The sequence below is a fragment of the Chelonia mydas genome, chromosome 3 (genome assembly GCF_015237465.2).
Source record: "Chelonia mydas isolate rCheMyd1 chromosome 3, rCheMyd1.pri.v2, whole genome shotgun sequence".
NCBI lineage: Eukaryota > Metazoa > Chordata > Testudines > Cheloniidae > Chelonia > Chelonia mydas.
Genome location: NC_057851.1, coordinates 110,460,115 through 110,475,312, shown reverse-complemented (window position 1 = coordinate 110,475,312; position 15,198 = coordinate 110,460,115). Strand labels below are relative to the sequence as shown.

General features: G+C 40.1%; 1 protein-coding gene across 8 annotated transcripts in view; it reads right to left on the bottom strand.

Moving 5' to 3' along the window:
• The window catches only part of PLEKHG1 (pleckstrin homology and RhoGEF domain containing G1), a 215,788-nt gene that overhangs the window by 78,009 nt on the left and 122,581 nt on the right, over window positions 1–15,198 (bottom strand). For 6 of the 8 annotated variants that reach the window (XM_043543149.1, XM_037894979.2, XM_037894980.2 and 3 more), the window contains one exon: window positions 2,894–3,432. In XM_043543149.1, coding sequence (XP_043399084.1) covers window positions 2,894–3,432 — 539 coding nt within the window. Of the gene's footprint in view, window positions 1–2,893; window positions 3,433–5,527; window positions 5,568–15,198 lie in introns of all 8 variants that reach the window. The other 2 variants (XM_037894978.2, XM_043543151.1) reach the window with 1 other exon arrangement.

Sequence of the window (15,198 nt, the reverse complement as noted above, 5' to 3'; positions counted from 1 at the left end):
CTTTGAGCCATCAGTCTCCTATTTTCAAACAGATAAACTGGAAAATGTTTCTGTTTTCTCCCCTCCTCCTCCCACAATTGTATAGCCCTTTAGTTTTAATCTGTCCATATTCTGGTATCTTTTTTTCCTAGGCCACCCAATTCAGTGTACTTTCTATCTGTCCAAATAGGGTCCCCCTCCCCCCCCCCCCCCCCCCCGCTCCTTTTTACTCCCCTTGCTTCCCCATTAACCTGTGCTCCAGTTTCTCCTTTATTTCTTACTCTGCTCCTTCTGTATTTTCTTTCATTTCCTTCTCTGTTTTTTTTGTTCTGTGATTTACTCTTATTTCCCTCCAACTTTGCACTGGTTAGTTTGTCCACCTTTCCTAACACCTTCCTCCCTCCAGTTATATCTTCATAACCCACACTTCACACACACTGGTTGTCGTCCTTTGCCTCTTCCTTAGCTTTTCTTTCCTCCTTCTCTCCCTGTTTCCTGACAAAGGACCGAATCCCGACCCATATTTATGTGGTAGTATGCATTAGCTGTTTCTCCTCAAGTCAACTGGCTCGAAACTTGTATGGGCCACTTATGGAAGGCCACGGCTAAGAGGCTCATTGCTTCACTGTGTGGCTAGGAGCCAATGAACTCACAGTTTGGAATGCTCATACAAATAAGCAGATCTTCATGGATTCTGCCCTTTTTTCTCTTTGTGATGCTTGGGCTATTAGGTAAATTCGTATGGCATCACTGAGGTCCTGTGGATGGGGGAAAAATGGGGATCAGGGACAGGGTCATGTACAGTGGGTTAAAAAACCCAAACACTACATACACAGTGAGGGATATGGGGTCCCACTCTTGTCCAATGATCCTTATTACTTGGAAAGAGATTTCTTTGCTACGATGGGACCCTATCCTTTAAAGCTAAACCAAAAATTCCCTTGCCTAGTATTTTGACTTTCAATTAATCTGCCACAAAGCTGTGAAGACTTTTTTTAAATCAGATGTTCTAAATGCTTTAACAGTTTCACAAATGTTCTCCTGAAGAGCAAGTTACAGCACTTCCATAATTTCAAGATGATTTGTCTCATTTACTCAGCATTTGGTGATACTTAAAGCTGTTTCTAGCAGGGATTTATTGGCCATTCTAAATTTAATTGGATAATTTATTTCAAGATTATCTTTATTTTAGATTCCAGTACTTAGTGTTGTATAATTTATTGTATGTGTCTGTATAAACATGTGCAGAGAGGAATGGGGGGTAAAAGGGAAGAGCAGGCCAGGTTTACTGGATCAATCCTGTATATACTGAATAATGACTGTACACAGAATGACTTGTTTTAACATTGTATTACAATCTTGCTTTAAACCCTTCCAAAAATGAAATCTGAATAACTGATATTAGTTTAATCCCATGAGTCATAGAAAATACTGTAATTCTGCCGGAAAAGACTTGTGTGTGGTTTTTTGTTTTTTGTTTTGGTTTTTTTTTAAAGACATGCACTGGTATTATCAAAGCCACAGTAATCATTTTCCCCCTTCACTCTTCTAAATCCTTTTGCTTTTTGTCAGTAACAGACCACCTTTTCTTTTCCAGATTAGTAATGTATTTAACACATATAGCTGCCTAAAGCTACATACTATAAAGTTACCAGACTAGACATTCACCTCCTATGAAATCATCCTGTTGTTGTAGTAAACCTATACACACAGGGCAGGAGGTCAAAGAAACGTAGGAGTCATTTTAATAAGTAGGTAATGTGTGCAGGTACAATGGTGATGGACATGGTATAAGAACCTAGACAGAATTACATACAGAGCCCTAAAAGGCAGGCCACTGTGATCCTTTCCCTATAGCTGGAAAGTGACAGCGGAGCATTTTTTTTTTTTGGCTGGGGACCTGGCGAAATCTCTTTGAAGTTGTTGGGTGTAACATTCACCCTTAAGCTCCCTTATAGAATAGATAGTTGAAACAATAAGGGTTTCTGCCCAAAATACGGGCCACAGGCTGGAGGAGAAGCTGAGCCATACGGGCCAAAGGGTCTGATACAAAAATGCGGGGATGGGAGATTGATTGAACAGCAGCTGCACATTTGTGTGTGCATGCACAAAATAGAAAAGCCACAGAAATAGACAGGAAAGGCAGCAAAAAGGCAAGGACAGCCAGAGAAAGATTTGTAATGTGATCCTGAGAAAAAGCTGAGAGCTCTTGTGTAAAGTGTTGTCTGGAAAGAGGCTTGGAACTGTGAACAAAAATACTGCCTCCTGTTGTCTATGATTCTTACTGTGCTCAGGGAAACAGGACTTCATGTACATTCTTTGTAAATCAACAGGATAGCATCAAAGAACTACAGGACTCCACCACCAGTTTTTCTTCCTAACGGAAACAACCCATAAGACCCTGAATATATTGGCTAACCACTTGGGTTACAAGGGGTAAAAATATTAAATACTAAGGGTTTTTTGTTGTTTTTATTACTAATTAATTAAAATGAGCATCAATTTATGTTAACCTACCAAAGAAGCTACAAATGCTAGCAGGAATTATGGCGTTGTATGTGTTCATTTATAAAGAAGAGGAGCTCTGTACAAGCTCAAAAACTTGTCTCTCTCACCAACAGAAGCTGGTCCAATAAAAGATACTACCTTGTCCCCACCCCTCATTCATTGTTGTCTCTTGAATACCTTGGGACCAACACAGGTACAACAACATTGCATACATTTATAAAAACATTGTAGTAAGTTTATATGCAGCTCCTGGCAAGTTGCCAGTGCTGCCTACAGTACTGCAAAGTTTAAGTGCCCCGGTTAGAAGATTACATATTTTGTGGGTCCTTTTCTTTGTGCATCTCCCCTGTAGAACTCTCATGTGATACAATTTATCAAATTAGGCAGTTCTAACCAAGCCTCCTACCTTTACAATGCTCTTTAAATCCTGCACGTACGTCCTCTCGGTCTCCAGAATTTCTTGGACAACTCTGTCAACATACAGGAGCTTTGGACTTGTGGGCTCTGTGACCAGGGACATGGCACAGTTTTTGTTTGTTCCCTTAGATTCAGCTTTCCTTGGCATATTTGGCCTTTTTTCAGGGCTTTCCTTGGTGTTCTGTTGCTCTGTGGGGTTATATCTTTGTAACTCGTTGCTGGAAAATCGCGGGGCTGGAATCAGCTCTAGTTTTATGGCCCCTGCTTCCTTATCCTGGTTAAACAAACCCAAATGGCTGTTTGAAACTAAGGTCATTCTGCTGCCAAAGGAACAGTGGCTATCCCTGGAGGAGACAGAGGAGGATGTGGAACTAAAGCTAACAGGGCGGTCGCTGTCTGACAGTTCCATGGTATTTATTCCACAGTAGCGGGAAGGTCTGTTCCCCCTGCACACGTCTTCCTTTGTTGATCTGGGGCCAGGACCCTCGGTCACAGCCGGTAAGACATCAAGAGGCAAATGGTAATCATCTGAAAAATAAGTAAGTGTTTCACAGTTACAGTATCTCATAATACAAATTAGCCAACAGTCATCTAAAACCACGTACACACAAAACAAATGCAAATCTGTTTTTCCACAGACGGCTGAAACAGAAGGCTTTGGAAGGCTCAGTGGTGGTCACTGTAATACAATCTAATGCCTTTCACCACTAGGTCAATGTGGCTAATCATTATAGTCATCCAACAGTAGTTTGGTGGCCTGCGAGAAAACAATTTGGTGGTCCAATTAGGCAAGAAAATGCAGTTTCCACAAAATCAAAATTTCCTACAGGAAGAATCTTGATTTTGGTGAAAACTGAATTTTCCGTTACGAAAATTTAAATGAAATATTTCAATTTGGGTCAGTTCAACTCAAATAGAATATTTAGTTTTGTTGATCTGACCCCAAACTTTTAATTTGTAATCAGTTCAATAAAACATTAAGCTGTTTTTGCCTATCAGTGCATTGGGCCTCCATTCTTTCCTATGGGCTGAGTTCTCTGGAGGACATCATCACTGATAATGCAATACAAATTTCCCTCTGGCCTAGCTCTGTGCGGTGCATGATGTGAGAGAGTCAGACTGGCCAGGGAGCCTCGCCCATTGGAGGGAGCCTCGCCCATTGGGTCTCAAACTACGAATTCCCATGAGGAAATGCACTGAGAAGAAAATGCAATATAACACAGAAGTGGCTCAAAATTAAGTGTTTCATGTCATTTCAACAAATCAAAACAAATTTTTGCAATGTTTAATTTTGGGGGGGGAATGTTTAATTGTTTTGATCAAAAATATTGAAACAATTAATTTCTGAATCAATTTTTTTTTAAAATTTCCATTTCAGTAAAGTTTTTGAAACTTCACATTTTCATTCCAATTTCGGATGAAAACAAATGCTGAAATGTCCAAATTTCCCATGGGATGGACATGCTGAATTTCACTCTGCCCTAGATTTAATTCAATGGGTAGCTGTCCACAGTTGAGAAACCAAGCTGTCTGTCTCAGTAGAGAAGCCAAGAAATGAATGAGCTTGTGAACTGAAACTTCCTACTCTTGTAACTGGCCCCTCCAGGTCAGAACTGAGGCATATTGGTGGTATGGGAAACTCGCACTGCCATGACTTATGCTACACTTGGTCTGTGGATAGCCAGAACCTCATTCTCCAGAGAATGCCAGACTGACAACTTTTGCAAACAAGCAGCAAACTCTTTTAAAAATACATAAATAAAAGTGGGTTTCTCTGTCTTGTCTATAATATATTCTGCCCTCTGATGCATATGTGTACATCAACACTGATGGGTACTGTCAAGTATGTATCAGAGGACACAATTTGGCCATTAGAGGCTTAAATTGATTGTCCTCTCATTTACACTGGCTTAACACCATGCCCTGTTTTATGCTTGTAAGGAAGAGAAGGACCAGATCTTAAGACTATGCTTCCTTCTACCTTTCCCTGTCTTCTTCTTGCATGTAACATTTTCTTGAATAAGCTCGGATAGCACGTGCAAACTCCAAAAGGAACAATATAACGGAAATATATTTTTTGCACCAAAATATTGAAACTGAAGTTTATTTTTCCTCAAGTTGGCAGCAAAAATGTTCACATCCTTATTGATTTTGATAAGAAAAAAAGTATGCATTTTTGTTATCAGTGTGAAATCACCTTACAAGTTAAGTTAGAAATTAGAGGCTAGCAGTCCAGAGTTAGAAGCTCTTGAAAACTGCACAGGATAACTAAGGTAATGGGGATACCCTTATACTAACTTATCATAAAATAGATTACTAAAATACATGACAAAGATCACATAATTAGTTGCATTTGGTTGGAACATAAAAGGTTCCTGTTTCATTCAATTACTTCATACTCCATCTTCCTGTTTCAGTCATATGTTGTCTGGTTTTAGATAACATGAAGGTATTACTAAGTAATGTTTGCTCCACAAATATTTGTGTGATCATTAATATAAAAAAAACAATAATTTGGGTCAGTAAAATTGAAGTTGTAAGAAATGTTAATAGAAGTTTTTCAAATAAATATATTTACAGACACAAGGTATAAGTAAAATTTAGCATGGCCTTTTAAACCTACCATAATGTTCTCCTTGCTTGCTTTACAACAATTTAATGGCCTATAAAACAACAAGGATTAGTTGCAGCAGTTAAAATGCACTTCCTCTTAAAAGCCTACAGAAGCATGACCTTGGCAAACACAACAGAGTTCAGGGCACCTGTATATAGGACACATTTGACGAAGGATCATCTGTTTTCACAAAAGTCATTAAAGGTAAACATGCAGCACCATGTAAAAGTATGCTACTGAATGGTACACGAAGTACACCAGGCAAACCATTTACCCCCTTAAAGATCTTGTTCTGTTTTATCCTTCTTCCTGCTCCCCTGAAACTAGTATTTTCCTTAATTAAAATTCTTAGTACTTTTACAGTCATGTGTAACTCTGCAGTTTGGCTTCACAGCAGCTTATGAGAAACTTTTTTTTTTTTTTTTTTTAAAGTCAATAGGTAAGTGATCCTACAGATTCACTTCTCAAAACTTCAAGCTGAACCCATAAAAAACTCAACGGTTCTGCATGATCTCAATGCAAGAACTACAAGTCACCCCAGGTTGTTTAAAATGGGTTCAGATTCTACAAAAATTTTGTGAATCTCAGCAAAATTGTATGACATGCTTGATTGGAGTTCTGAGCTTAAAACAAAACCAGAAAGCAGATTTGTTTCCAGTGTTTTTGTTTTATATTACAAACATTTTGCACAGCTACAATTGTTTTTAAGTTTTGCTTAATATAAGCCTAGAGACTAGCCCGAATAAAAACTGGATCTGAATGCCACTGAACTTCTGTTCTACCTATAAGTTCTTCTAACAGCCTCCATCACCATCATATCTGACTTTTCCCCAAGTTATCCCCACAAAACCATTGTGAGGTGGGAAAGTATTATCCCCATTTTACAGATGGGGAAATAAGGAACAGAGAGATTAACATATTTGTCCAAGGGCACATGAACAATCTGTTGGAAAAGCCCAAGAACTGAATGCCCTCCAGAAGCATAACTACAAGCCCATTCTTCCTCCCTTGGTGAAGTTCAGATTTCTGCTTTCGTTTTTTGAGCCCATCTCCACTGTAAATCTCTCTTCAATAGATTGCCCAAATTGTCTACCGCCTGACTGGCAAAATAATCTCAAAAGTGTTAACAATGGAAAAAATCACCATTCCCAATAAAGATTTGTCTAATATTATGATCCCAATGATTTAACTTCTTTTACTGTGAACGCCTCAAAGAACACTGAAACCTCCCTCAAAATCCTGTTTCCCTCATAAACTTCTCTTCATAATGAGCAAATTCATTTTTCATACACACTGAGGGGCTGTCTGACAAAGTTCCTGAGCACCCACAGTTGCCAATGACATAATCTGGCCATTGTGTGGGTGTGCCGTACTTCTGGAGCAAAAAAGACTCTAATCTTTTGCTTACATAATGAGAAGTATATACTTACATAAGTGCTGTATTCTTTGACCTACATTTGACCCACTGCATTACCTGTTACGTGTTTTGTTGTTTACTGAAACTTTTGCAACAACAAGTAAAAAACAACAGATCTTTTGGAAGGGTTAAATAATGGTATTTAACTTGTGTTCTGAAAAGCTATCAACCTGAAATTTGCATACTTTAATTAATGAATAACAATAATTACTTGTTAGTTCAGCACAGAGATGAGGATAATTACATGTTTGTCCACACTCATGAGGAAATGTGCTTCCGGACCAAAATCTTTCTTGTTCATGGCTTTCCATTAATCTAGGCCATGTCTACACTGCCACTTTACAGCGCTGCAACTTTCTCGCTCAGGGGTGTGAACCTCTCCCACCCCGAGCGCTGCAAGTTTCAGCGCTGTAAAGGGGCAGTGTAGACAGTGCACCAGCGCTAGTAGCCGCGCTCCCAGCAATGGTAGCTACTCCCCTCGTGGGGGTGGTTTTTTCACAGTGCTGGAAGGGCTCTCTCCCAGCGCTGGTGCCACAACTACACAGCCACGTTAAAGCGCTGCCCCAGCAGCACTTTAATGTTGCTAGTGAAGACATACCCTTAGTTAGGCTTCCCAATCAGTCAGTCTGACTCCCAGTGAAACAACATGCAACCCACTTGCACCTCCCCAACAGGAGAATTTTAACTAATAAAAGCAATGACGTGCATATTCTATAGCAGTGCAAGGTGAAAAATACATTCATTCCACACTAACAGGCAACTGGGATGCTCATTATAATGCTTAGTAAGACTACAGATAAAGCAAACATCTTACCATGACTAGTGCTTTCAACGTGCATTTATCAAAAATTTCTTGCTCAGATATATCAACTATCACCTGCTGCATTTCTTTAATACATAATCCTCTACATGTTTTAATAGATGTATTCACAATAACCATGATTTTTGTCTATTATTTCAAATACCATAAGCCACATTTTCGTCTGTTCTGAAAACCTCCCACTATATAATATATACAATAGTATGACGCAATTTGAGATAGAAACAAGAAGTAAGCCTTTGAGTATTAGTTTTTATTCCTCCATGTTTAGTGCATGTAATTTTACAGATATATTACATACACATGACCAGCAACTTGAATTTTACTATTCAGAATTTGCATTACCTTTCTTCACATATGAAAATTAAGTTTAAGTCATAATCTACACGATCACTGTTTGCAGAAATCAGTCTTTACTTCAGATGCTCTGAAAGTTTAGCTGAATAAAAATAATGACTATAGTATGTCTTTCAATCCTTAGTTATAATTTTGTTTAAAGCTTTTAATAATAAAAAGGCATTGGTCCATGCTGTATATGCATTTAGTAGAAGTTTTACTAAACCAACCTGCTAAATATATTATATTTGAAATTAAAGGATAGCCTTATCTGAAATTAAATGAGAGAGAGAGAAGTTTCCTGTTTGAAAAAAGAAAAAGAATAAAAGTTACATTAAAATGCATGCAATGATGCCACTACGTTACTATTTACATAAATACATTCCTCTGATGAAGGCATTCTCTACTATGAATATTAGTGAAGAACAGTCATTTGTGAAAAATAAAATAAAAAGCCACACAACAACAACTGGCCTTCCTATAAAGTATTCAAGTTTGGAAAACTCAACTTTTAGCTTTTACTTCATTACTGAACCCTTAATATAAATGTACATGAACATAGTATCATCTGCAACTGAACACTCTCTGTGTACAAAATCGCATTGGAAAGACAGTACTTGCAGCATTAGAGCACATAATTTTGTGGATTCACTCGTAACCCTCATGTACAACAGCTATCCAAGTACTTTAACTGAACTTTGAGCAACAAAAATCCCATTTATTAGAGATCACAAGAAAAGGGGAGGAACAAAATCCATCAACTAGCTTGCCTCCATAAATTAATCTCCCCACTGTTCTATATTTAAAGTAGAATAGCCTTCTGTCATATCAGACCACACTAATGTCCCAGAACATTGTTGTGAGGGAAAATCCTCTGCGACAGTATCTCACCACTGTGGAATGTATCTTGCTCCTTACACAGTGAATGAACAAGTTCCTCTCTGTATCTCAAATGCTCTGTGAACAACTCACAACCTACCTGTGTAACAGAGAATAAATGCATCTTCTGCCTTCAGCAGCTCCAGAATTACCTCACTGAGCACTTAGGTAAAATGAGAAGCTCTTACTAGTCTGTACAACTCCTTCGGTAGAAATATTGCATGAGTCAGCTTTTTTATATAAAAACCCTATACACAAAGGCTTCACAGAAACCTGATTCACAACTTTCCCACTGCCTTTTTCCCAGTGTACCCACCACAGTCTTCAGCATCGCTAAGAGCCTTAAATGAAACATGACATCATTCAATTCAGGGACTGGACAATAGACACCACTGTGGGTAACTTTAAAATGCACACTTCACTGAGCAACACCCTGGAACTTCTATTCTTTCAGGCACAAGACTGTAAAAACATCAAATACAACCCACACTTCCACGGCATATTTTACACTTCACCCCTTGATTCACTAGAAGATATTGATGAGCATGCAAAGTAAATAAATCAGCTTAATGGTACTGTGAAATCCCTCAATGCTAGAAATTCCATGTGAATTTGTGCTGCTAATTAAATGGGATCATTTTGGACCTTATGCTGACTCTACAGCAGGTCCAGAAAAACTTTTCAAGTGAGTTTGTAAAATCTTTATATTTTTAGAGTTAAAAAATAAGAGATTTTTAGAAAACAATATTAAACCCACACATTGATCAGTCACCACTGGATTGTGATGATGCAGGGCAGGACAGAAAGGAGCCTGGTTAGGGGACAGGGAAACAGACAGGAAAAAAGCATGGGGGTGGGGGGAGGAAAGAGAGAGAAAGAATGAAGAAAGTAAGGACCTTTAAGAAAAGGTAAAAGAATAGAAAATATAAAAACAAAACAAGAACAAAAACACACTTAGGAGGAGGAGAAGCAGAGTTACAAGTGGAGAAGAACAAGGAATAAGATGCGACTCAGAACAAGATATAAGATGGGAATATTTTTTGGCCATACAAATTAACAGAGGGTACAAAACACAGTGAGCTGGCAGAAGTAGAAAGCATTAGAGGGAGCACTGCTGGATACATCCTATTATCCTTGCTGTTGCCCTTTACTGTGTCATGTCTAGATTTTAATCAGAAATGGGAGTGGGAAGAAGGCGTTGGTGTTGCCTGGCTGAGAAGGAGAAGAGGAAGAATGTGGGCACTACTTTTCTCTTCCTCCAGTGCATACTTTCCTGTGGCTAGAATGGTCTCCTGCCTTAGTTCCACCCTGACATGGGTCCTAGATTTTCCATACTGCAAGTCTGGGTACCCTATTCCTGGCTCTTCACCTTTGCGGGATTTAGTGTTCTCGCTGCAGGGTCAATGGAGGCTTTCACCTGTTCTCAAATTGCCTGTGAGTTCTTCAGTGCCACTCTCTCTCTAGTTCTGCCTGCACTGGATAACTAGCACTAGAAAGAGCATTTAAACGCTGTAATAATAGATTAGTTTGGTCTTGGCCTAGCAGGGAGAATGAAGAAAAGCTGCAAAACTGAACAGCCAGGAAGGGGACTTTTTCTCCCATCTCCTATGAGAAGAGATGTTATTTGATGCCACACTCTTGAGGCCCAGCAGAAATCAGCTGGGTTTTCAGCTGGTGGCACCTAATTCTCAGAACAGGCAATGGAGAATGCATCTATGGTAGCAGGCCCAACTCTGGTCTGCATAGGATGTAGCTTTTACACCATCTTTGAAGCCATTCCTTATGCTCAGAATTCCCTCCCATTCCTTGTGCATCAAATGACCTCGGTCTCCATTTAAATTTGTACTCTAAGGCCATTGATAATTTTCATCTTCACCTACTGCTCTGCCAGGGTGAGGGTCCTTTTTGTCTAATGGGGTAGATCAGCTGCTTATGAGCCATGAGGATACCAGCCAGGCTCTATCAGTACAAAGATGCGTGAACCCAAATGCTCAAAAATCAGAAGACGTATAAAGAGAACCCCACTTTTTTAAAATCTCATTATTTATGTGACAATCTCATGATTTTTTTGGATGCTTGGAGCCCACCCCTTTTCCCCATCTTATCTATTTGGGTTGTAAACACTTTGGGGCACGGATTATCTCTTGCTGTGCTTGTATGCTGCTTAGCACAATGAGGCCAGCAGTTGGTGCCATTAGGAGCGATGGTAATACAAATTAACGAAATAATATACTCACGAAGTGAAAAGGCTGCTAAGTTCTTTAACTTTTACCTACAAAAATCTTATGGCTTGATTTGTGCACAGTGGGGGTTGACAGCGTGCCAATAGAAGCTCCTTGATTCCCAGTCATTTGGCTCAGGCATAAATTAAATCTGCCTCCTTACAGCTTTAATTTATGCTGCTGGCATAAGGTCCATCAGGTACTCAACACCAGCAAAGAACTGGGTGCAGCAGATCCCAGCTGTGTCATCCCTCTTGTACCTCCTGCACACATCCATTTACCTTGGCGCTCCTGAAACACCCACTGCCTGGAATAAGGGAAAGTAGGGGAGATTCAGCTACATAGGGGATTCTCCAATAGGAATCTTTGGACACTTTAAATTCACTTTGCACTGCATAAATAAACTTGATGACCTCCAGAATCTGGCCCAGAGTTCACACCATGTTATTAAAATATTTATGACACTAATAAAGTTCATAAAAGTGGTAGAGAAGAAGGGTAGCTGTGATAATGGGGTAGGAAGTAATTTTTATACTAGTCCATGTTCCATTTCATTTGGTTTTTGGCTGTTGTTTTTCTGAGGGTTACAGGGTTTTTTTCTATGAAGTATTCAGAGGTCTTTGGGTTTGACTGCCATAAAAACTGTTAATAAATCATCAAGTGTAGTAAAAATATTAAATTTTTTCATTTAAAAACAAAGCCTTATCTTTCTAAACTTAATCAGCAAACTGAGTTTATAGAGGCTGGGGTGATGTCATTTTATCATTCATCATGATTAGTTAAGAACTTACTGAAAAAAATAGGTTCCCTTCAGCAACATTAAAAAAAACAACCCATAATTCAACAGTAAGAGTGTGCACACAGGCTCCAGTTCTTCTGTAGGACACTCTGACACCCTCACTGAAAGTGCAGTGTAATGTATTAATAGCTCTCTGCAATGCAGTAGCTATTTAATCTGTATACAGCACTGCAGAGATTTCTAACAAAAGACACGTATCATGTGCTGCTGATGCATTGCAACACAAGTAAAATGCACGCAGTTAACCGTCCATTTACAGGACTTTCAAAAATATGGCTCATTCTCATTGTGAATTTATTCTGGAAAAATAAAACTGTCTCATTATTGTTAGTACCTCTGCAGCCTAGTTTAAACTAAACCATTGTCATACAGGTACATACATAGGAGTAAATACACTATTCTCTCTAAATGAGATTACAGTACAGTTAGCAAGCTTTTATATTCCTTTCTTCCCCAAGTGGCATTCAATGCAGAAGGTTAATGGTAAAATGTTTGACAGGATGCTGCTTGAATTCTTAACAAGTATGTACATTTCAAAACTTTTATCCAATTACATTAATGGTAATTCTTCTCTATTCACAGTCTCTTTCCTGTGCCCAGTACTACAGAGGAAAATGCACAGTTGCTATGTTAGAAGACACACCTTCCTAGTCTACATTACATCTTTGTAACCATGACTGGACATAACTTATTTCTTTCATTTGCCCGTCCCTTGTTCAGCCTACTGCTTTAAGCAAATCCCCTACCATGCTGATAAAGCATTGGTTATCTGCATATTCAGCCTCATTTCAACCAGACTAAAATGTTGCTGAAGTTCACAGCCTTTCAAGTTCAACCATAGTAGCATTAAGGCACAGGAATTCTTGCTTGTCTCTCCACGCATGAACACAACACACTTGGTTCCTTTATTCTGCCTATGGTTTTCTGAGATTAAATTAATTTTTGGCTATAAACAGGCATTTCAGAATTTTAGATGTCAAATAACAAATGCACTCTAAAAAGGCATCACCTTTTCAATAACTGCACTGTGCAGCTTCAACAAATAATTCTTAAGCAGAATAGTTATATTTAGTAAGATAATCTCAATTATGCCACCAAGAAAATGGCCTCTCTCTAGAGCTCATCTCTTACGTCGTAACTTCGGGGAATTCACAACTCAAAACATTTAACATAACAGATATTACTACCATTAAAAAGCATTTTAAAAATGTCAACTTTAAGCTCTTCCGCTAAAAAGACACAACAATCCCTAAACAAATGCATTTTGCAAAAGCCCGTTCTTTGGAATAGCTGCCTTTCTTGAAAGTTAGATTTGGGCAGGGGTGAATTTCAGTGGAATTAAAGTTGGTCTCACCTTCCACTTCCAGCTAAATTATTTAACTAATTTGTTTTGAATTGGAAGCACTTTCTAGAATGGGGTGGGCAAACTTTTTGGCCTGAGGGCCACATCTGGGTATGGAAATTTTATGGCGGGCCATGAATGCTCACGAAATTGGGGGTTGGGGTGTGGGAGGGGGTGAGGGCTCCCGCTGGGGGTGCAGGTTCTGGTGTGGGGCTAGAAATGAGGAGTTCAGGGTTTGGGAGGGGGCTCTGGCTCGGGAAGGGGGTTCGGACATGGGGGGAGGGGCGAGGACTCCGGCTGGGGATGTGAGCTCTGGGGTGGGGGTGGGGCTGGGAATGAGGGGTTGTGGGAGGGGGATCTGGGCTCCCAGTGTTCTGGGCTGGGACTGAGGAGTTTGCAGGGGGATCAGGGCTGGGGCACGGGAGGGAGTCAGGGATGCAAACTCCAGGCAGTGCTTACCTTAAACAGCTTCCAGAAGCAGTGGCATGTCCTCCCTCTGGCTCCTATGCGGTTCCCGGCAAATGGGAGCTGCAGGGGCCGTGCAGCAGTGTGCGGAGCGGGCCCCCTGGCTGCCCCTACACATAAGAGCCAGAGAGCGGACATGCTGCTGCTTTCAGGAGCCATGTGGAGCCACAGCACACACGGAGTGGGGCAAACCCCCGACCCCGCTCCCCAGCCGGAGCAGGAGCTCAAGGGCTGGATTAAATTGTCTGAAGGGGCGGATGTGGCCCCCAGGCTGTAGTTTGCCCACCCCTGTTCTAGAAGCCTTTGCATCTCAGAACGCTTGGAGATTGAAATAATACTGAAGTAATAAAACTGAGTCACTAGTAACAGTAAAAATTCTTGCCTTTGAACTTCCTATCTAAGCGTTATGACTATGCTACCTGCTGGATCAGCGGGCAGCGATCGATTCAGCAGGGGTTGATTTATCGTGTCTAATCTAGACGCGATAAATCGACCCCCGAGTGCTCTCTCATCGACTCCTGTACTCCAGCTCCACAAGAGGCACAGGCGGAGTCGACGGTGGAGCGACAGCAGTCGACTCACCACAGTGAAGACACTTCAGCGAGTAGATATAAGTACATCAACTTCAGCTACGTTATTGACGTAGCTGAAGTTGCGCAACTTAGATCGATTCCCCCCCCCCACCCCCCCGCCACTCCCCCAATGTAGACCAGGCCTTAGTGTAACTCGGACAAGAAAACAAAAACAGCTTGCACTTTTATTTGTTTGGGAGGAAGGATGGCCCTGTTCTTAAGTCACAGGAGTGGGAGTGAGGAAATATGGGCTCTGATTCCTTCCCTCTCAATCACAGACTCACTGTTACCTTAGGTAAATCACTTATCTTCTCTAGGCCTAATCTACTGAAAGGGGATAATGTATTCTTAGCTTGCAGGGCTTAATTAGGGCCTGTTCCAAAGCCCACTGAAGTCAGATGGAGTTTTTCCAATGACTGATAAATAAGCCAGGCCTTTAGTAAATGTTTCCAAATGAGCATGAGATTTTTAGAATGGAAGGTGATTTAAAATTTCAAAGTATTATTATGAATTGTTATAGCAAAGAATAAAAAATTGTCAGGTTTTGGGCCAATAAGAAATACTGCAAGTAAGATAAAAGTACTGTTTCCCCCAATTAATTGTTATGTGTAATTTTAACTGGAAGAAATGTCTGGGCAAGTATTCTACAAACCATTTTTTAAAAAGAAAACTTTGCAGGAACAGTTTCTAAGCAACACAGTGGCCCTGTATTCCTCCTCTTCCACAATGTGCATGTGGGTACTTTTACAAACTTTGTCCAAAAGTCTAACAACTGAATTGCAGCAAAGTAGTCGGCCATACCAGAAGGTCAATCTGCTCTCAGTACCA